The following is a 23,135-nucleotide window of genomic DNA, read 5'->3' as shown; positions in this document are numbered from 1 at the left end:
TTAAGCTGAAGTGTGAGGCAGGAATCCTAATGACTACACTGTGATGTGCTCCCTCATCTTTTGTTCCTTCCCTTTTCCTTCTAAGCTCTAAACTTACAAAAAAATGAATTATCACTAGTTCAGTAGCATTGCATCAGGTAAATTCTCCCAGATAAATGTTCCTCTTTCTAATCCTCAGTGGGAGGAGATCAGTGTGATGGATGAGAGGAACACCCCGATGAGGACCTACCAGGTGTGTAACGTCATGGAGGCCAACCAAAACAACTGGCTGAGGACACGCCACATCAGCAGGGAAGGAGCACAACGGGTCTACATTGAGATTAAGTTCACCCTGAGGGACTGCAACAGCCTGCCTGGCGTTCCTGGTACCTGCAAAGAGGTATGCATCGTTGCACAAACTGTTGGGAATTCAGGAGCAAACTTTATGACACGTGAGCAGTCTGAGGACTTTGTGGTTGGTTAACAATTGTCCCTGCAATGGTTTTGTACGTGTGTGCGTGTGTTTAAGTCATCCCGCTACGTTCATGTTGCTCACTCATGATTGCTGATTTTGTGTAGTTGTCTGCTCTTTGAAATCTGTGAGCGGCGAAGCAAAAAAAAAAAAAAAGCCTCTTTTGAAGAAATCATTATCACTGGAGTAGGTTACTTTTGAAACATGCTGCACATTGGATTTTTACTGAATATTATCTGTAACACAGCGAGCTGCATTGTGATCGGTGTTCTTTTACAACTAAACACATATATTTGCAATGAAAGTGTTAGATTAATTGTAACACACAGTGGGGCATTCACACATTAAAACAGCACTCATGTTGGCACTGTAAAGAATGACGATGAACTAACCTGTTTTTACTTGTAAATAAACACACGTGAGGAGGAAGGTTTCTGTCTGCATGTTGATTTACATCTGAGCTATCGGCCCGATTTGTTGTTTTGATACATATTACCATATTTATTGTTGTCAAGCCTATTAAAATGTGTCATGTACTTTTCATAATATAATTATTAGAAGTATGAAATCAGTGCACCTACATTATGCTGCAGGGCAGAAAAAGGCCATTTTAATTATCTATTTCTTCCTCCTCTTCCGGTATACATTCAAAACAAACACACACACCCACACACTCATGCAAACTGAAGCACACTTTAATGGATTATGAATAGATGAAAAGACAAAGACCAGGAAAAAAAAATGACCTGAGAGGATCACCGCTGACTGAAACACATGCTGCTGCAGAGGCTTTTTGTCTCTCTGTGTATATTTGAACATCCAATACTTTTTTCCATTGTCCTCCCTTCTCTTGTATCAGCCTGATAATACTGCTCCTCTGTATTCATTCCACTCTACTTTATTTGCCCTCTACACCCTTTTCGGTCTCATTACATCTCCAGAATGAGCAGCAGAGTTAATGTGACACAGTAAAAGAGCTGCACTTTCATGAAACTGCAAATTGTGTTGCTGACTGGCCGTCAGCACAGACGGACTTAGGTTTCAAGAGGAACAGACAAACACAGCAAATGAAGGCCTTGTTAAAATTTCACACGTTTTCTGTCCTGGTTTACTGCTGCTATGGCTGCTCACTGAAGGACTGTGTTTGTTTTTCAGACATTCAACATGTACTACTATGAATCTAATAATGCCAACCTGTGGTTCATCAAGGAAAGCCAGTACGTCAAGATTGATACTATCGCTGCAGATGAAAGCTTTACACAGGTAAGGACATCAATACACTCAAACAAACGCACACAGACACAGTCCTCACCTCAAACTATACCTATAAACACAAAATCCATATTAGATATAGACATTATATATAATAGCGATACATATAAATATAGCGTAGTATATCTCAATTTTGTATAAATATATACAGATATACCCACATACTCCCACCCATCTTCTGGGGGATCCCAAGTTGCTCCCAGACCAAACCACAGATATAATCTCTCTAGTGGGTCTGAAGCCATTCTTGGCACCTTTGCCCAACTCGATGTGCCTGGTATACTAATGGTAGGTGGGAGGCATCCTAATCAGATGCCCGAAACACTTCGACTGGCTCCTCTCAATGTGGAGGAGTAACAGCTCAACTTTGAATGTCTCCGAGGTGGCTGAGCTCCTCACTCTGTCATGAAAAGTGTTGCCTGACAACCTGCTGAGAAAACCCATTTCAGCTCCTTGCAATCTCATTCTTTCGGTTCATGACCATAGGTGAGGGTGGGGAAGGAGAACAAGCAGCTCAGCTCCCCCTCCACCACAACGGTCCAATGTCTGCATGTCCTCCATTATCTCACGGTCCCTCCTCCTCTCACTGGTGAATAACAATCCAAAGATACTACCCTGGTTACCTCCACCAGGAAAATGAATGAGGACATCCTAGACTCTCTCATCTCCGCCTTCTGTGAGGAAGGCATGCCTACCTTGTCCTCAAAGAGCTCCCTCCACCTTCCATTGACATTTGAGGCCAAAGGGTGTCCTCTGCTGAATATAGGTTGAGTAAAGACCCATCCAATCCCCCATGAGCCAATGGCGCTCACGAACCTCTTTGAGGCCGACTGAAAGTCCCTCTCCGTGGCCTCCTCAAACTCCCCAACTTTCACATCAACAAGATTAACAGACAGAGGTTTAATTGTGGGTTATGATTTAAAGATGTTATTGGATGGATAAAGTGGTTTTTTTACCAAATCATACAAATGCTTCTTGTCCACAGGTGGATGTTGGTGACCGCGTCCTGAAGCTGAACACAGAAGTGCGGGACATCAGCAACCTCAGTAAAAAGGGTTTCTACCTGGCCTTCCAAGACCTGGGGGCCTGCATTGCTCTGGTGTCTGTCAGAGTCTTCTACAAAAAGTGTCCGCTCACCGTGCTCAACTTGGCCCAGTTCCCTGACACAATCACAGGTGGAGACACAGCCCTGGTTGAGGTCCACGGTCTGTGTGTGAACGCCTCGGAAGAGTTCGAGGCTCCCAAGATGTACTGCAGTGCAGACGGAGGCTGGCTGGTTCCCATCGGGAGGTGTGTGTGCAAACCAGGCTTCGAGGAGAACAAGGACGTCTGCCAACGTGAGTGGGGCGCAGGTCCCGAGGCCTCTATCGGACGGCGCGCGTGTCTGTGTTAAAGTGGGAGAAAAACCTTAAAAAAAAAGGCAAATAAATAGAGCTCGACAGAGTAATTGTATAATGCAAATTCATTGTGACACGATTTAACCTTGAGCTGTAGTGTGTACTTGTGTGTGCACACGTCTCGTAAAAAAAATTGCGAGAATGTGCAGCAGCTTACCAATGTGCTCATTTGAACAATACTGTGGTCACATCTATTCAGCCGCATCATGGCTGTGTTGTCGGAGAGAGGAGCGAATATAGTGTATAAATATGAGTGTGTGCACATCTGCATTTGCTTGTGTAGAAGCACTGCTGGGATTTTGAAACTGAAGCTGGAATGACGATGAGTCTGTATTTGGGTTACAGATGCCTTGTTTTGGAGTGTGTGGGTGTGTGTGTGTGTGTGTGTGTGTGTGTGTGTGTGTGTGCCATCACGATGAACACTGCAAGGACAGCTCTTGCCGAGGAAAGGGTAGAAGTCGCTTTGAGGCATCTCCTATTTTTTATTTATTTATTTTGTGCGTGTTTGTCAGAGTTGAATATCTCATTTCCTTTCTGCATAGAGAAGAGCAGTAAGAGCGTGTGAGAAAGCGCTCATTGATGTGTGTTGTGTTGAAGAAGGAGAGGAAAAGGTATGCCTTAGGAAGCAGATTATTGAGTTGTAAAAGTCCCCAGATGGTGTGTGCAGTGGTTCTGTGTGCGCGCGCGCGCGTGTGTGTGTGTGTGCGTGTGGATACATACTGTGCATGCATGCATTTGAGTGAGCAAGCGGTATTAGGTTCTCGCTGTCACCTGTCCCTGTGGGCTCACTTCTTCCCCGAAAAGAAAATGGAATCATAGATATTCATCACTGCAGACTTGAAATCGGTGCACATAATGCAATTTCGGTTGTTTTGGAGAAGCAGCAGCTAAGACGCCCAGAAAACTTGGCAGTTGGGCCTTAGAGACAAGTGAATAAGAACAAGCTGTACTCTGCAGTTTGCAGACTGATAATGTGCACAGATTGTGGTAGAACTCTGGCTGCATCTCAATCATGAAACGCAGACTGTTGAGCTACACGTTTGTCCTGGAAATTGACAAACTGATTATTTGACAGGTGATTTTCCTGAAAAGGTTTAAAATTGCTTTGTTGCTACCCCTTGAGCAGGCCCACGACGCGTCCTTTGTATTCAAGCTTTATTTCCAGTCAGTAAGATGCAACAAAGTGGTTGACCTCGTTGATCTCCATGACCTCATCGGTCTGCTCCCCGGGTCTCATCAGTCCGGTGAGAATAAGTTGAGCAATGAAAGAGCTTTTAACAAGCTTGTCTTCACACAGTAATGGTATACATGAGTGTATGCTGCGGAGGTAATAACAGAGCTTACGGACAGCCTTAGGGCAGATGTCAGGCAATATATGTGTCCCGTGTCTGATAAGTTATGGTCACTACAGATTTTGTGTGGACAGGTGTCCAATGTCATCAGTAGGAATCCTTGATTTATGGCTTTAGTTAATTTGAATGCAACATTTTCTCCTCAAACACTTATTGTGGAAACAAAGAGAAACAAACATTTTCCAATAGATTTGAATTCCTTTGTGGTTCACTGAAGCTTCTCTGCCACAGGGATGTATGTGCCACCGACTTGGTATTACTGAAAGCATTTTCGTGGGATTGCGGGAAGGATTTGTATGGCAATGAAATTTGCTCCTCACTCAGCAGGAGATTTTTGCTATCCCTGCGTGTGTCACAGCCAAACATATCTCGTGTTTGTTTAAAACCACGCCAAATTCACGTCAAGGAAACAATCTCTCTTTGGTCTGAAATAACTTTGGCTCGTGTGTGGCTTGATTGCGGCGATGTGGCTTCCCTTCCTTGATCAAACTCACTTCACCAGACGACGTGACCGCGTCTGTAACCAGCCTCCTTTTACCAGGTGTATTTATAAAAGACACGACAGGACACAGAGAGGTACAGCACCCCAGCACATTGTGCTTTAATGTGTCCCTGAGAGAACAAGGGGCCATGCTTTTAAAGAGTCCACTCAGCGCTCGGCGTCGGCTCCAAACAAAAGGTTCCTGCCCTGACACAGTCTGGAGGTCTTCCTTAGGGAAAACACACTCCGCTAATGCATTTAAGTCATCTCCCCTCGTTTGCTGCCACACAAAGAGATGAAGGGGTGAGGTGGGTGGGGGAGAGAGCGACAGAAAGGGCTGGAGGGGCATTTTGTAATTATCATCAGCATGCAGGTGAGCAAGCCATTTAATGGATGCCTTGACTGCTCTTCTTGTTCATTTTGTGTTCTTCTTTTCTACCATTTGGCTGCTGGCTGCTCACTGTTGTCTTTTGATGTTCTGCGTGAATCTTTCTCATATCTTTTGGCCTCTCCAGCGTCTTCTTTTTGTCTCTGTGTCACTCTCATTCTTTTTCCCCTCTGCGTCCCGCTCTATCTTTCTCTCGCTGCTTCGCTGTCGCTCTCTCTCGGTGTGAAGCGCTAATGGAATCATTACTAGCCTCTCTGTGTTAGACAAACACCAGACACCTCCAATTACAGCCTTTTTTCACAATCTCTGGCTCTTTCTCCTCCTCTCTGCTGCTTCCTAACCTTGCTCTGGTGGTGTCTGCTACTATAATAGGGCTGTTCTCCACCTCACGCTCTCTACAAGCCTCACATTTTGCTCTTCACATATCCCTTCTCGTACTGCCTTCCTTTTTCACCTCAACATTTTTCTTTCTGTCTCCCTTCTCTTCCTCGTAGCAGCCCTTATCTCCTTCGTCTGCACTCGTTAAACATTTATAGATCATGTGTTCATCTTTCTCCATTTCTCTTTTCCAACCCAGCGGTTCTTATTCCCCAAAGGAGGAAAGGATGTATGTTTAAATGTGTTTGTTACTGGTGAACACAGGATTAGATTAAACTTGGTCAAGTGCTTCATGACACAAGGGGAAGACGCTTACTGAGCGAGATATTTTTCTACCAGTCCAAACAACTATCATCAGACTGTGAAATAGGAGGTTATGTGACTCATGGTTGAATGTGGCCTTATTTCTAATTCATAAACACAAACAAACCACTAACTTGAGATGAATAATCCTCAAAGAATCACTCATCTTGACTTTTCATAATTAATGTGGCAATGAAAACATGTTGGATAATGACTTGAATGCCTTTCTTGCCTTAAAATGTTAATAACAATACAAATTAATACCTATTTGTACCACAGTCTTACCATCTCTCTCTCTCTCTCTCTCTCTCTCTCTCTCTCTCTCTCTCTCTCTCTCTCTCTCTCTCTCTATATATATATATATATATATATATATATATATATATATATATATATATATATATATATATATATATATATATATAGAGAGAGAGAGAGAGAGAGAGAGAGAGAGATGTGTATTTATGATTTCTGCATTTCAATGTGATCCTAAAGTTTTGCTGTTGATTCTTTTAAAAGTATAAATAATATTCAGTTTTGCTTCAGATTGAGTGAATTCCTTCAAGCTTTCTGTTCTTTCTTGAAGTGAGCAGTAGTGTTGCACTTCACAGTGCTGTACACAATGAATGTGTGTGTTTGAAAATATTACAAACCCTTGCATGATATGATGCAGCTCTAAAGATAGCTGAAGTACAACCTCACACTCCATCTCAAGTGAAACACCATTATATTTGCAGAGACAGAATTCATGGAGGAAATGTAGCTGAGGATTTGATTGTATTTCAAATGGTTCCCACGTGAAGTGGCCTTGACTATATATTCATAATAGCTAAAGAAAGAAAAAAATACTTTACAGGAAGTATTTAAATTGCCCCAAAATAATAGGAACTGTGTTAATTCAACAGATGAATCATAAAGAACTGTATTTACGAGACTGAATAAGGAAGCTTTTTTCTTTTTTTTCAGAGAGATACATAAAATTGATCAGCTGATTTACATCGGCGTAGAAGCTTTAGAATTTTTACCTTTAATAGAGTTCAACTCTGTTTTTTTATATTATTTACTAATCACAAACAACAATAAGACCTTCATGATAAGTCCTCAGTAAACTGGTATAATTGTTTTTTATTCTCTGTTATGTAAAATTGTTGTATCAGAATAGTGTATCGCGACATATTTACAATATAATGGTGTTTTGATCAGAGGTATTTATAGCTTAGAAAAATATCACAACACTTTCATGTGATTTTTCATATGTTTGGTATTTCTTTTGTAGTGTACTCATTGGTTCATAGCGAACGGTGGCTTCATGGCTGCAGCTCATCTGCTCAGTCACAGAAAATCATCCTCATCTGCTTTGTCACCACTGGAGTTGCATAATCTCTCTCTCTCTCTCTCTCTCTCTCCTCTGTCACATTTGCACATCCTTGTCACTTCTCTTCCATCTCTCTCTAGCACATGCAGAGGGCTCTGTCTGTGTAGCGAGTCCCCCGCCTCCACCGCTCTCCCACTTTCTTTCCTCTCTGTGCCTTTGTCTCTTGTGCTTTCTGTTTGCCCTCCGTGTTTCTGTCTGCCACTGTTGCCTCCACCGCCTCCATTTCCACCTCGTTCTCCCACCTTGCCCTCTTCTGCTGACTCTTTCTCTCACAGCTCGGAGGCAACGCAGTGAATACTGTTCTCCAACCGCTCCGGCTTTAAGCCCTAGGGGGTGCATGCTGAAGGGCAGGTGTGTGTGTGTGTGTGTGTGTGTGTGTGTGTGTGTGTGTGTGTGTCTGTGTGTGTCTGTGTGTGTCTGTGTGTGTGTATTCTGTCCTCTGTGTGTCTGACAGCACCAATTACTGCCTCAGATGCTGGCGAGATGGAGGAGACAGACTGGAGAAGGACAGACACCTGTCACCTCGACACAAGTTCTCTTGCTCTCATCTTCTCCCCCCCCCCCCCTCTCTCTCTCTCTCCCTCTCTCTCTCCCTCTCCCCCCCTCTCTCTCTCCAGGTGAAAGTAATAAGGGTCAAAATGACATTTTTGTCTGCTCTCAGGCTATACCCCTCTGTTTACCCTTTCCTTCTCATTCATTTGTGTGTTTGATGTTGCCAACATGCAGCGGGAACAAGTGGAACTTTATAAAGTCACACGACTCACCCTGTACTGTCTTCACTTAGCTCTCCCGCTGTTCTTTTCTGTTTTCTAATTGGATCAAAACCAGAGTGCAAATCACAGAGGAACAAGTCCGATGTGGTGTGAATTGTCTGACCAACAATGTATTCAGTTGGGAGGCTGTGATGGAGATCGACTTTGACTTTAAAAGGCTGCAACACCTCTTGGAATAATATTTTAAAGGAAAACAGAGAGTCAGTAATTTGGGGAAGATGTATTTCTTCTTTTCAAAAAAAGAAGATTAATATCAATTTGGACTTTAATGTTGCTCCAGAGCATTAAATAAAACCCTTTAGTGTTTAAGCTGTTTTTGTGTTATATACAAAGGGGATTTTAACAGTTTTAATTCATGAACGCATGTAAATGGCCCGTGGCTGCTTTATACAACTTAGCATAAAGTTTGGCAGGCTTTCAAAGATAATAAAAATCCACCTACAGTCCCCTCCAAAGCTCAGAAATTAACATGTTATGTCTTGCAATCTGTGCATAAGCTGAGGAGTAGAACATGTCACATTGTGACAGGTGGTTAAATGCCAAACTATTTCTTTGTGTGGGCGCAGTAACCTTCTGAAGTAAGGCTGTGAGATTTAGTAGCGTTCAGCGTATGAAACGAATCAAAACCAAAATCTGTGCCCATCCACTGTATCAGGGAATCTCCAGCCAACAACGGATGCAGTAGTCCCTGTTGTTGTTCCGTTTGTCTTCACTGCTCAGTGATGTACAAAAGCCAGTCAAACAACACTCGAAGAGTGGAAATCAAAGGCCTCCTGTTTAGCCGCTCAGTCAATTTAGACCTGGGTCTGACCGCAGCTCAGCAGGGAAGGAATTACAGTGAAAGGCTTTTTTTCCCTCTGCAACCCCCCCCCCCCCACCACCACCAAAACGGCAACAACCACAAAAACCCACCATAACGTACATGTGCTGGGCATTTAAAACAGGAAATTCTCTGGCTGCACATATAGACTCTCACATAACAGGCTGTATCACATACACAAACATATACCTGTAAGAAGTTTACACTTTACGTCTCATAAGAGGTTTGGAGCCTCTCCATAATGAAAGGTCTGAGCAGGAGAAGACGTAGGAAAAGGCTAATCTTCACACCTGTGAAAGAGATTGTGTGTGTGTGTGTGTGTGTGTGTGTGTGTGTGTGTGTGTGTGTGTGTGTGTGTGTGTGTGTGTGTGTGTGTGTGTGTGTGTGTGTGTGTGTGTGTGTGTGTGTGTGTGTGTGTGTGTGTGTGTGTGTGTGAGCGTTTTTATGTTGATCAGATACAGACGTTTGAAGGTCAGGGGCTCCCTCCTGTAGTATGTTCTGTGGCAGCTTGCGTTGCTTGTGGGCATGTAGGTGTGGGTAGGAAGGTCGAGGGCGGCTAACAGAAGGTTTCAGACAGCTCGTCGGGAGACTTCTGTACGGGTATGGTGAATGCAAGGGGTGCATGTGTATAAACTGCTCTGGGCATTAGCGCGTTAAGCTATTGGAGTGTCAGGTAACATGGTGTTATTATTAGCCACACGTTCTTAAAGGAAAAACTACTATGTGGGCTAAGTTTAGGGGCAGTCATCTGTCCTTCAGCCTGGTCTGCCTATATGACTTCACTGTTCATTTATTGAAGTAATGGCAGTCATCCTTCCCGTCATTTATGCTCTTTTCTGTCCCTCCTAAACTCCATCCTATTTCCCCGTCGCTTTCTCAACTCCTCTCCTTTGTGCCTGAATAAATGACACAAAATCACAAAGGCTTCGGCTCTCACTATATCCTCTATACCCCCATAGTTCCCATTCACATACCCACACAGCGCTGACCCAGATAATGTCTATTCATACTGGTTCTCCAAGCAAAGCTCTTCTCTTGCCATGGCTACATGTATAAGCCGAGTTCCTAAAAGTCACTTTAGCACTAAGATGTTGATTTTACCAGCAAACTGTTGGCCAGCACAAGGTTTTGAACATAAAGGTGGCATCAGAGTGACAGAACCTTGTATGGCTACTAATCTCAGGCTGGTGTAGCGGGGTGGGCTGTGGATAAACCCGAGGAGAAAAGAGGAAAAGCAGGCCAAGGACTAAGAAACTGTTAATGCATGTTTCAACTACTCATGTCTTTATATAGCACTATTCCCCGCAGACGGAGGCAGAGTGAGAGAGAGAGAGAGAAAGGGGAGACGGTTTAAAGGGAAGAGTGTATCTCCTTTGGGTACAGTTCCCATTAATTGGCTGTGTTCCATATGCTGTTCAGTTTCAGTTAGGGATAAACATATGTGCACTCATGGGAAAGTTAATAATTTTCCCATTTTGGTAGTGCTGAATCCGTGTCAAGACTTCTCACTTAAAATCGAAGCGTTCCATGAAAGGTGCGTGTGTGCGCCCGAGAGAGTGGAAGAGGCGTGCAGACAGCCACTGGGTCTGTTCAACAGGAAACACAACGACAGGAAGGCAACCATTGACCCCCCCCGACTCCTTCTCTTTCTAGTTTATGGATGGCTTCCAGATGTACGATCGGTCTGTCAGGTTGATTGGGCCAGCGCTGCACAGGCGTTATTGCTCTGCTGGGCTGTACAGATGGAGCCGTGGTCAAAGTCCAATTTGTTGCCGCTCATGTATGTATTACAGCTGCGCTATTGTTCTGCTGCCAAAAGGAAACGTCCACCAAATTCAAAAAGACTTTTTTTTAGCCGGCAGCATTTTCCTTAACTGGGAACAAATTTACAAAGAACGTCTTGACAGATGTGACAATCTCCAGTTGTTTTTTTGGTTTTTTTTAAGATTTTGATTGAATCCGCTGCTGTAGTACTAATAGAGAAAATCTCAGCAGTGCCTCTAGACTGTACCCAGGGGGGAGGCCAAAGAAAGCTGCCGCAGACAGAACAGGTGCAGGCTGGTACTTTGCAAACAACAAAGTTTTTGCCATTTTGTCTGATTTTATTAATATATCAACACGGACATGAATTTAAATTCCTTAATATCTGCTGGATACATTTGGTATAGCTATTAAATGTTAATAAATTCACTTGTTTCTTTTTCTCTTATTGCTCGCTTATTGTTGAGTCTCAAACAAAGACCGATTTATTTTTTGAATGCAAAAGTGGCGTTTCTTCCAATAAGACGTTCCAATAGTTAGGCATGCCCTTAACAGTATGGAGTGGTTAGAACAGGCTACCTCTGTATCTTTGGCTCTTTGATTAGTTGTAATGAAACTGGTGAAATGGACATCATCTCTCGTCGTCTTCTACAACTAAAGTGATATCTCACACAGCACATGCTCATCAGTGACCGTTTGATGATTTCAAATGAAGCTGAAAATAAATCGGATGAAAAAACACAGGAATAATCGTGGTCTTTATGTCAGGCACCGACATGACCTCTTTTTTTGTGGATTCTTACCACCCAGCTGCATTGCAATGCTAAAAGGGCATCATTGAGGTCTGAGTGTCATTACCTTTCAAGGCTGCTTCATAAGCAGGTCTGCCCATAGACTGAATTGTTTTGTCGATATTTATTCAGATGAAAAGCTCCTGTGGGACTGAGTTTAGCAGATTTCATTATGGAGAGCTCAAAAGCCACGCGAGGTCCCGATTTACCCGAGGGGGATTTTTTTTTTTCTCCCTATGTGACACCCTTTACTTCCTGCATGCTGAAGAGGTGCCTGCATCTGAAGGAAGTTGGGCAAGAGGAAGTTTTATTTGTGAAATGCTTCATTCATAAAGAGGCAGTTCCATATCTGTCAGAAAGAAGATGCCACTCACGGCACACACCAAGACATAAACACATACATTCATTTCTTAAGCTGTATAATAGGAAATGTGTACAAAGTCTCACCTCCTCCAACTCAGCTGCAGTCTTTTTCCGTCTACTGTGACCTTGAACAATCTCAACAATCTCAAGCGCGTTTTTTTTTCTTATGTAACCGTCGACTCTGAACGAGAAAGATACACACTGGGAAAGATTTTCCTCCTATTTCAATCCAGTTTGCTTGGGAGTTTGGCTGACAGACTCAGTCACTGCTCACCCACGAAATAAAGACCGCAAAAAATACGGCCTCCCACTTGACAGGTACATCTGCATGAGTGTGTATGTGACTGACACCGAGAAAAAGGCACGGAGCTCTCCTTCCCTTCTCTGCCTGAGAGGATGAATTATTGAGAGTGATGAACTGAAAATAACGTGGGTGAGGAAAAGAGGGGCGCTGCTCCTCCTACATACACTCTGCTGGTCACGGGGCAGGCTGATGTGGGCACGTTTACTGCCGCAGTGTGTATCCGGGTGCATCTGGGGAGACTGTGTGTGTGTGTGTGTGTGTGTGTGTGTGTGTGTGTGTGTGTGTGTGTGTGTGTGTGTGTGTGTGTGTGTGTGTGTGTGTGTGTGTGTGTGTGTGTGTGTGTGTGTGTGTGTGTGTGTGTGTGTGTGTGTGTGTGTGTGTGTGTGTGTGTGTGTGTGTGTGGAGAACGTGTTCAGACTCCGAGGGCCCAACTTTAATGAAGGTGTTGGAGCTATGGGTGTCATGGGAGACAAAATGTGTGTGTTAATAGTAAAAGTTTACATCCACTGTGTGTAATCTTTGAGTGTGTGCGGCTCTCGCTGGATTGGTTTCACGTTTCTCCAGTCTTTTATCTTGATAACACAACACAGAAGAATAAGTTATTCAGACTGTGAATCAAACTCCCAACAGACCTTTATAGGCCTGTCATGCTCTCTCCCAACCTTTTCCCACTTTCCTCTGCTTCTGTCTGTCTCTTTTTCTGTCCATCCTTTACCCGTGACCTCTTTCACACAGAAAAACACATGCACCTGGTATCTATTTAATCTGTTTTTGGACTGCAAGATAATCACACGGGCTCAAAATTAGCGAGCCATCAGCTTGGGTTTCCACGAGAAAAGTGGCTGTCTGTGGAGATGTGTGTTTGCTTTAATTGCACTGAAATTGAGCTTGCTCTTTTTCCCTGTGATTTCTTTCTTTCTTTCTTTCTTTCTTTTTTTTTTTTTTTTAAAGCAGGCTGTGTATGTGTGTGTGCCTGTCAGCCACAAAGTAAATATTTGTGCAGGAGCTCTGGAGAAGGTCAGGGTCAAAGTATGACAGACAGCCCACTGGGAAATAAAGACACACACACACGCACGCACGCACGCACACACACATACACACACACACACACACACACACACACACACACACACACACACACACACACACACACACACACCCACACACACACACACGCACACACACACACACGCACGCACACAAAAAAAGAAAGAAAGCAAGGGAGCGAGCAAGAGGCGACAGATAGAAAAACAGAAATAGTAGACAGGCAATACAAAGAGATGAGAAAAGAAAAAAGAGAGAATAGACTGATATGAAAAGAATTGGGAAGCAAGGGGGCCACGTCCCGTAGTTCCCCTTGGCTGCGCTCAGTAATTGGCTGGCATCCAGAAGACAGAGACTAGATCAGAAAGCTGCCTGAGTGTACTCATGTGCTTCATGTACTGGACATCATAAACCATTTCATATCCGGCTTGATCCGGTGTGAGTGTTGGTGTGACTGGGGGGGGGGGCAGAAAAAGTGAGAAGACATCATAAACCAAGTTAAGAACCTGGAGTGTCAATCATGGTTAAAATCCTTAAAATCTGGTAATGGACACATTAAGTAGTTAACTATAATTTCTCAGACTCACATTTATACGGTAATAATCTTTAGAAGGACAGTAAAGATATCACACACATAGGCACACAGCAGGATCCTTCCTGGGGCCCACATTTGAAAAGAACCATTCACTGATATTTCTACTGGAAGGATCTTTTCACACCTGTTCTGTGGTTTGGATGCATTTCCTCACCGACAGACTTCACAGCTGTCTGTACAAATTTGAATTGTATATTGTTGTCTTTCTTATTCCAGGCTCCAGTATGCTTTTCTGTCCGATGATATTTTAGAACCCTTTTTGCCGCAAAAAAGATACCACTCTGTTAAGAAATTCATTAATTTCTGACCCAAAATATAGCCAAACATTGAGTCTGCAAATATTAGAGTCAGTCATTAAATTTGGTAGGTTGCCCAATGTATCCCAATATGCTGGTGAGAAAACATCCTCATTTAGCGTGGCTGTCAGTTCAAGTCAGATTACAGATTGTAAATGTGTGCATGCACGGCAGTGAAAGCCCTGTTTACAGACAGTGTTCCCACTGATTTTGGGTAATAGTCTGTTTTCCTTTTTGGTAAATAACTGTGTCCGAACATGACATAATAACACACTTCCACTTGAGCAAACATTTCTGAATCCAAATTATGTTGCTATTTTACTGTAACAAAAAAAAAAAAGAAAAGAAAAAGAAGACAAAGAAGAAGAAATGTCACAAACTTGGTTGATTTGTGTCTGACTGTGTGTGACTTGCAGGATTAGTCGTAATGGTGAATATTATGCTTCTAAAGGTTGTTATGGACTCCGATCAGGAATTAGAGTCTCAACAAGGGGAGTGACACTCTGATACTGACATCTCTATCCTATATAAGTCTTCTTGTCATCCTCCACAAACATGCATATGGTGGCAGACTTTGGTCTTTACTCTCAAGCTGCACACAAACACACACACTTCTACTTCATGCAAGAAATCATTGACATCAACAGTTTCAGTTCATGAACTCAGAGGTTGTGGGTCTTGAAGTGAATAAAGCGCTAGTTGGCGTTCCTTCGCTAAAAAAGAAACAATTCAAAATCATTTGTGCAATAATTCATTATATTGCGTGGTACCCTTGAGTGTACGAAAGATTATGTCCCTATGTTTTCTTTATTAGCGTGACGTTTGTTTAGTATGACAACATGTCAGTTCGACCGTAAACATGTTTCACGGACATACACACACACACACACACACGCACACACATGCACACACACACACACACACACACACACACACACAGATGCGACCCTGATGCCCGTAAAGGACGTCAGATTCAATCTTGTCAGATTTCTCCACCGATGCTTGATGTATCAATTTTTAAGTAGCCGTGCCCTCAACTAACACTGACACACACACACGCACGCACGCACGCACGCACGCACGCACGCACGCACGCACGCACACACACACACACACACACACACACACACACACACACACACACACACACACACACACACACACACACAGCCTGCTCTATGCTCCAGGAGCTGTGGCACTCAAGGGGTACTCGAAGGGCTCCATCTTGAAAGCCTGTTGCCATGGTGACCATTATGGAGCACATCTCCCGTGGGCCAGCAAGCTTTACACAACTTCCCTCCCTCCCAAATGAACGCACGCATACGCATACACGCGCACACACAAACAGACACACACTCTTCGCCCCATGCACGTTCACAGATGCGCGCGCGCAGCGGTCTCGTCTTTCTGCCCTTTATGGTAAAGCCGGCGGGAAGCCAATGTTTGACTTGAACCAAGTGCTACAGAAAGCAAGAGAACTGAGCAATTAGCAGTGAACCTACTAAAAACGTTTGAGAGGAAGGAGTGGAGGAAAGGAGTAGAGTTGGGTAGAGTAAGTGTTGCAAACAAAATGCATTTGAGAACGTAATGACTTTGACTTTGAGATTTCAAGTTGGTGCCTGTGGGCACACTTGTTGTACAGGCCGTTGAACATTAACTAGACACATTTCCTGAATGACATGCTAACATTAAAGTAAATGCAAGGGAAGTCTCCTAATGAGTCGTAAACTGGCTGTTCAATACATCTCCACTACTTGTCACAAAGTGTTGTAAAATAGTATATGTATAAGGAAATATTGAAAGAGTGAGCTATAATGAGTTACTCTTTGTTAAATATGTCCACTGACGTTTGATAGCTGTGTCTGAAAAAATGTTATTATCCAAAAGGCATTCACACAACTCACATGATACTATCTCTATTCATTGCAGTGATTTTGTTTCCTGCTAGGTCCAAAACTACAAAAATCTTTTGGGATTTTTCGAGAAAGCCTTTTAACACAGCTGCTGGCATGCAAAACTTGATTTGGTTAATCTTATATAACAGTCCACTTTGCTTTATCAAATAAATGCAACAAGTGCAGAGTAGCCAGTGTTACGTTTTGGTCACGAGGGGGGCAGCCACATCAAGTGTAAATAAAACATGAGCAAAATGCCGCCTGTTTACACATCCAGCTGACAAAAAAAGACTGCTTAATATTTTATTTTCACTCCTGCCTCGATAAATGCCCACAAATATTTCCCACTTTAGCTTGCACATGCTCTCCTATTTCAAATTTTAATACAATAACATACCCAGAGTCCTCAAGTTGCCGGACCATCATGCAGAAATAAGTAAGCTCATGTGCAGTGTGTACAATCATTTCCCAAAGGACAAAGTGGAGCTGTTTCCATCCCAATCAGTGCGTGGCAACTGAGGGTGTGTCTTGAGTCGCAGTACTATATCATATCTAAGAGGTATCGATTGGCATAAATACACTGACTCTCTCTGGTGACCAAATGAATAATTAATAAGACACCAGATCTGAGGCCACTCTTTAATCTCTGGGAGAAACACACACGTGCATCTCAAACAACTGATGTGCAGCCATGTCAACTTAAGGAAAATGTAAATCCGGAGTTAGCCCCTAGATTGACAACAGACTTTTGGCGTCTAAACTTTTGCTCTTGGGTGTGAGTGTACGTTTGTGCGAGCACTCCCCTCTCTACTTCAGCCTTCTCTTCCCTTTTTCATATCGGTGGTAAATCATTAATCATAAGGGAACGAAATCAAGTAACATGGTTCCCAGGGGGCAGACACGGGGAATAGCTTCATAAAAAAACAACAAAAAAACAACAAAGAAAAAGCAGGCAAGAAATGTGGGGGAGAGAGAGAACGGGAGAGAGCGAGAGAGAGAGAGGTGAAATAAAAGGGGACTTAGAAAAGGAAAAGAGAGGCTTGAGTGAGAAAGACCAGATCAGGAGAAGCAAGCGCCAATCATAGTATAGCCAAGCTGCCATTGTTGTTGAAAGTTTTTGGTCAGGCAGTTGTATTGAGGCCAGGCCTGGCATTGGGTGCCCTGTCTGTCCTCTACTGCTGGGGTCCTTTGTGCCTCTATGGCTGGCCAGCGCCTGAAGCCAGGACTCTCCGGATGCAACATCCCATGAGAAAAGCCGCTTTTCCACTCTGCACCTACAGCCCAGCCAACAGGAACACACACACAGTCAGCAGCATAGCACATAGGCACCCATTACCTTGGAAGCTGACAGGAAGGAGGAAAGAGAGCAGAAATCCTTTGAGATTTATCACTCTTTTGCTTTTCTTTTCTTTCTTTCTTCTTCTTTTCTTTCTCTTTTACACCTACACAGACACCTTTTTTTTTTTTTACAGTGTTCTCTCAAGTCTTTGGGGGATTGTGCTAGTGGACTTTGCTCCCCTATGATGAATGATTTGCCTAAAAATACTGTCTGTGTACGAGCAAGCACAGCAGCCAGGTGGAAGAACTTACCTCCACAGTGAGAAATCACACTACTTTCAGGCCACTTTGCCATTCTGCTATACCTGGGTTAACCAAAGAATTGAATATGTGTTTGTGTGTGTGCGTGTGTGTGTGTGTGTGTGTGTGTGTGTGTGTGTGTGTGTGTGTGTGTGTGTGTGTGTGTGTGTGTGTGTGTGTGTGTGTGTGTGTGTGTGAGAAAGAGAGAGAGAGAGAGAGACTAGAACACATGCTAGTGTGATAATATATAGCTTTTCTGGGACAAGTGATGTGTAGCTTGATTAAATTTGTGACCTTCAACAGCAGCACAAGCAATCAGCAGGCATTCACACACACACACATGCACACAAACACAATTATACACATACACACACATAAGCATCTATCAAATTGCGTGAGACACCCTCATTTTCCTTACATGGGGTTTTGTACACAGTAATACTATTTACCACTATGGCTGAAAAGGATTGCGAGAATGGGAATACCAGGCCCATGAATGTATAAATAAATACATGCCTAATCTATATTTAGATTACCAAAGGGAAAGTCAGGAATTCCATTTTACTGCCTTGGATGCAAAAGGGAAATCATTCTGCTCCCCGGTCTATTTCAGCAGGCCGCTCTTGTTGAGTGGTATCGCGCTTTTCCCTCCCCAGTTTTATGACTCCCCATAATGACTAATATGCAGCCACTGTAACAGCCATAGCAATAGTCATATTATGTTATTGGGACTATTGCTGTGACTGTGGCTGTATATTTTTGTTCCCCTGGTTGCCTGAAGATCTAATGCTTATATAACAGGAATGACAGTTGATCTGCAGTCGCACTGTGTTATTGGACTGTACCACCCTGTGGTTATGCGCGGCTTTCAGCCCGATGTAAAAGGATCGCACGTAAACCTAATGTCAGGATATATTAAATCAAAATTTGCTTTCTTTGCCATGGGTGCTGCACGCCACATCTTACAACCCAACAATATCTATACGACCTCACATTACTTTGTATTGTACCAATATTAGGCTTCATGCTTGCATCTGTTAAAGCTCTTTTGATTCTACTTTTGTTCAGGCTTATGGGATGATTCTGGTTTATGACTGTGCATCCTTAGCAAGATCCTGTAGTTGTGGTTGAGGATTTTATTAAAGATTGATTAAATCTGGGATGATATGTTAAATCTGTGTTGTCGGTGAGATGAGCAACATTGGCAGTCTGAAGTTCAGAAAGACTCAAATGTATAAACTTTTCCAATGACTTTGTATAGAGCTACGCCTGAGGTGAATCCAGGGACAACAAGCAGATCCCATTTCAGGACTGTTTGGCAATCTCAAGGGTTTGTTGAAAACCCCCTGCACATTTATTTGTTGTCCAGTCACTACTTTTAGCATTGTTATTGTGTTCCCGGAGCTCTCCAATCACTCTGTTGAGTACAATGTCATAATAATAAACAGAAATGATAGCCAACGCTCCAAAATTAGGACCCAAGTTGTAAAAAAATAAAAAGCCTGGAACCATCCATTAAAACCGTTTGTGGCAGAGATGGGAGTTCAGTCTGGAACAACTGCAGCTACATGCAATATTTGTAGTATAATAGACACATTTATTCAGAGCCATCACAGTGGCTGTACACACAACAAAATCATTTATGGCATTACAAAAGACATTTCAGTGGGTTGTTAAATAAAGCTGTCCTTTATATTGCAAGAGTTGCTGGAGTTCTGGCGCTTTGTAGAAAGTCCATCAGCCACAGCAATGTAGAAAACATTTCTCGTCATGGTTAATGAAAGCTGTGTATCGCATGGTTCTGCATTGGCTCCGCTCCTTATTCTGTTTATCTTCTTCCCTTGCTCCAGCATGCAGACCTGGAACCTACAAAGCGTCGGCCACAGATGCCTACTGCACCAAATGTCCTCCGCACAGCTCGTCCCCACAGGAACAGGCATTCGAATGCATTTGTGAGAAAGGTTTCTACCGTGCCGAGACCGACCCACGCTCGATGGCCTGCACACGTGAGTGACGTGCACTCTGTCAAGTTACATCGCACGGCACTTACTCTTTTCCCTATGGTGGTATGTTTACACTTGCATGGTTGAATTGCGGTGTAATGAAATGATTGGACTACATTTCACTTAATACGCTTGTAATTTACTTGTCTTCTTCAGCTGCTGTTTATTACCGTAACACAAGAGATACATACAAAAAACACATACATAAACCTTTCAACAGAAACATTATGGGCCTAATTTACTAAGATCATGCATAATTGTACTTAACTGTATATTCAAGCAAATAAACTGTGCTTTCAGTTTACTGGTAATTAACTAAGGTGTGTTCAAATAAGCAAGCATCCATGTGCATTTGGTCACATTCACCATAGAACGATTGGTTGCATAGAGCTGCACATACTGAGGGGAAAATGTATCAAAGATAAACTACGTTTAATGCAAATAGGCCAAAATTTGGAAGGCTGAACCGATTTGTACCTCCTTTTCAAAAGCAAGATGCAACCATAAGCAATATTTTTTATTTTATTTAGCCAGGAGCATTGAGATTAATAATCTCTTTTATAAGTGTGTCCTGGAGAGCTGGGGGGGGGGGGGGGGTCTTGCTCAGAGACCGCCAGTGCATGTTTTGGACTGTGGGGTAAACCGGAGTATCTGAAGGAAACCCCCCCACGACCCTTTTTGGTGTGAGATGAGAGCGCTAACCGCTGCGCCACAGTGCAGCCAAATGGACAGAAATGTTGTCAAAAAAATGCTTATGTTCCATATATCCCTTTTTTTCATACATGCAGATCTAAATCTAAATCAGACACTTGCTGTAGACCACAGATTAGACCACTGATAGAAAGGTCATACATATAAATGTGCACACATACACCCCAGGGGGACACATCCAAGACTAAGAAGGCTAAAAAGAATGAGTTGGGAAAATCCAACATATAGGAGGGACACAAAGCGATGGATTGACACAGATGGAGCTGACAGTGACATGGTGAAGGAGAGGAGACTGAACTAACACACACACACACGCACACACACACACACACCAGCATACCCAAAGCCATTATCAGGTTACGGTAGATTACACTCATTAATCGTTGTAGCAGGTGAGATGTGACAGGTGTTATCAGCTGGAAATGAGTAACCGTTTGTTCAAATATGTATGGGCTCACCCGCATACTTCTACACACACGCAGCCGCACGCACGCACGCACACTCCTGAGTCTTGGAGAGCGTTAAGGAGGATCAAGGGGAGGAAAATGAGAAAATAAGGAGAAAAGGTGAAAGAATTAGTCACTGAGACATTACGAATGACACTTGAGACACGGGTAAAGAATAGAACAGTGGGGGAAAGAGTGGACTATCAGAGGCATATAATCTAAGTGTCGATCAGTCACAGTGGTGATGACGGACAGTGGAGCGTGGCCTTGGGAAGTGGGAGGGATGGAGAGAAGAAAAAGACAGAATTAGCAGGATCAGTCAGCATACCCTTTCAAACAGATTTATGACCGACGGCCTCAATTACACCCAGCATGGCCTCCCGTCCCCTACGCACGGTTGTCCTGCTTCCCTCCTGTATTTTCGAGAAGCCCGCCACTGCGAAGGCTAATCAGTAAATTCCCAGGCTTTTGGCAGCGGCCCCCCGGGGTTCACTGCTCACTCAGGACCTGATGAGATGTCAGGCTGAATGGGCATCTGCTCCAAAATTTCCATATGATTGAGATATTTGCAGCATGCTGGGTGTGAGCAACTACAATCAGTGATTTCCATATGAGTGGTTCCAGTGTGACAGCACTGGCAGAGTGGGGACTTACCTTGATAGTGTATGAGAGGTTCACGGTTTACTTAAATTAGTGGTCTACATTTAATTCCGTCAGACTTTTGCCTTCAGTGTTACAATGCCTTAGCTGTTCCAATAATTCATTTCAGATTATATTTTATAGCTCTCTCGCCTCACAGTGAGAAGGTCACGGGTTCTGCGTTGATAAGTTAAGTGTTTAAGATCTTGATGTGTTTCTCAATCTGAACTTACAACCTGACCGTCACAGCCAAAGTGTTTCACTGTTGGCGAGTTTCAAATGTCGAGCGAATTAGAAAACTCTCGATATTTAACACCTCCACTTCATTTATTCACCCCCGTGAACACGCTCCATCTCCAGGTATAATAAAGAGCAGTTGTGCGCTCTGTTTCTGTGCTGCGGCAAGAATGATTACTGACACACTTTTTGGACTCTGGCTCTGTGGTACACTAATCATGTCAGCTGGAGCTCCGAGTAATGTTAAATCATAAAATGTACCTGACTCATGAGAAAATTACCCAAGGCAATTTCTATAGATCATTGTCCACTCGCTATTTATTATCTGCAGCGCAGCTTCAGCGTGTCAAGTTAACTTCAAAAGGTTGAGAGGAAAAAAAACCTCCCAGAAGTCAAGCATCAACTATTTAACACCCAGTCAATTCTCCTCGAAGACGGACTTAAACGTGGAAATGTAATTTCATATATTGTTCGCTTACCATCACATTTACAACCAGGCACGCTCTTTTCGTCTCTGCCCAATTCAAAACTCCCCATTAATTGAACGCCAAGTGTCCACTCTGTGGTCGGAGTCAGTTAATTCATTTTTAATTTAATCAGCACAAATTCTGGTGCAAGTAGAAACTGCTATTAATTTTGTAATGAACATGAAGATGATGTGCATTAAAAGAATGTTCATGGGAGAGAGGGAAAAAAACCCCGATTCATTATAAACGGTTACTGCGAGGAAATGGCGCCACGTCTTATCACAGGAGAGCCTGCAACTTAGCTCAGCTCTCACTTCTCACTTGATGCTGGAATATCGTCATTCTACTGGAATAATAATACTGTACCTAATAGGACGAGCGTCTTATAAATGCTTTATTATGCTTCATGGACAGGCACGATACTAAAGAAGAGGAAATTTGATTTGAATTCACAAAAAAACTCTTCACAGTTGTTGCAGTCATCCACCGGTGGTTGGACTAAACCTTACGACAGCTCGCTTTTATTTACCTTTTATTTCACTCCCTGATTAAAAAAAACAACAACAAAAAACTAATTTGAAGTCATATGGGAAACACAGAAACTAATATTGGCCTTTGTTTTCCTCAGGCCCTCCGTCTGCTCCAGAAAACCCAATTTCAACCGTGAACGAGACGTGCGTGACGCTGGAGTGGTCTCCGCCCAGAGACACTGGCGGTCGCGGAGACATCACCTACAGCCTGCACTGCAGGAAGTGCACTGGCGATGGCAGGAAGTGCACGCCATGCGGGAGCAGCGTTCATTTTGTTCCCAGACAGTTTGGCCTCTTGTCAGCTGCTGTGTTGGTCACGGACCTGCAGCCGGACTCCAACTACAGCTTTACCATCGAGGGCCAGAACGGAGTTTCAGACTTAAGTCCAACACCGAGAGGAACCGTCATCATTAATGTCACTACATCACAGACAGGTGAGCGCATACCCCCCCCCACACACACACACACACAACAGGGGTAAAGTT

General features: G+C 43.3%; 1 protein-coding gene across 1 annotated transcript in view; it reads left to right on the top strand.

Moving 5' to 3' along the window:
* LOC308135591 (ephrin type-A receptor 3-like) overlaps positions 1-23,135 on the top strand; it is a gene marked incomplete at its 5' end in the record, with an annotated part of 83,644 nt that overhangs the window by 23,374 nt on the left and 37,135 nt on the right. The window contains 5 exons of the mRNA XM_080503648.1: positions 179-379; positions 1,607-1,714; positions 2,709-3,060; positions 19,468-19,623; positions 22,749-23,084. Coding sequence (XP_080359774.1) covers positions 179-379; positions 1,607-1,714; positions 2,709-3,060; positions 19,468-19,623; positions 22,749-23,084 — 1,153 coding nt within the window. The remainder of the gene's footprint in view (positions 1-178; positions 380-1,606; positions 1,715-2,708; positions 3,061-19,467; positions 19,624-22,748; positions 23,085-23,135) is intronic.

This window comes from Blennius ocellaris (assembly GCF_963422515.1).
Source record: "Blennius ocellaris genome assembly, chromosome: 10".
NCBI lineage: Eukaryota > Metazoa > Chordata > Actinopteri > Blenniiformes > Blenniidae > Blennius > Blennius ocellaris.
Note: the sequence above shows the minus strand (reverse complement) of the source record. Positions and strands in the feature narration are given on the sequence as shown.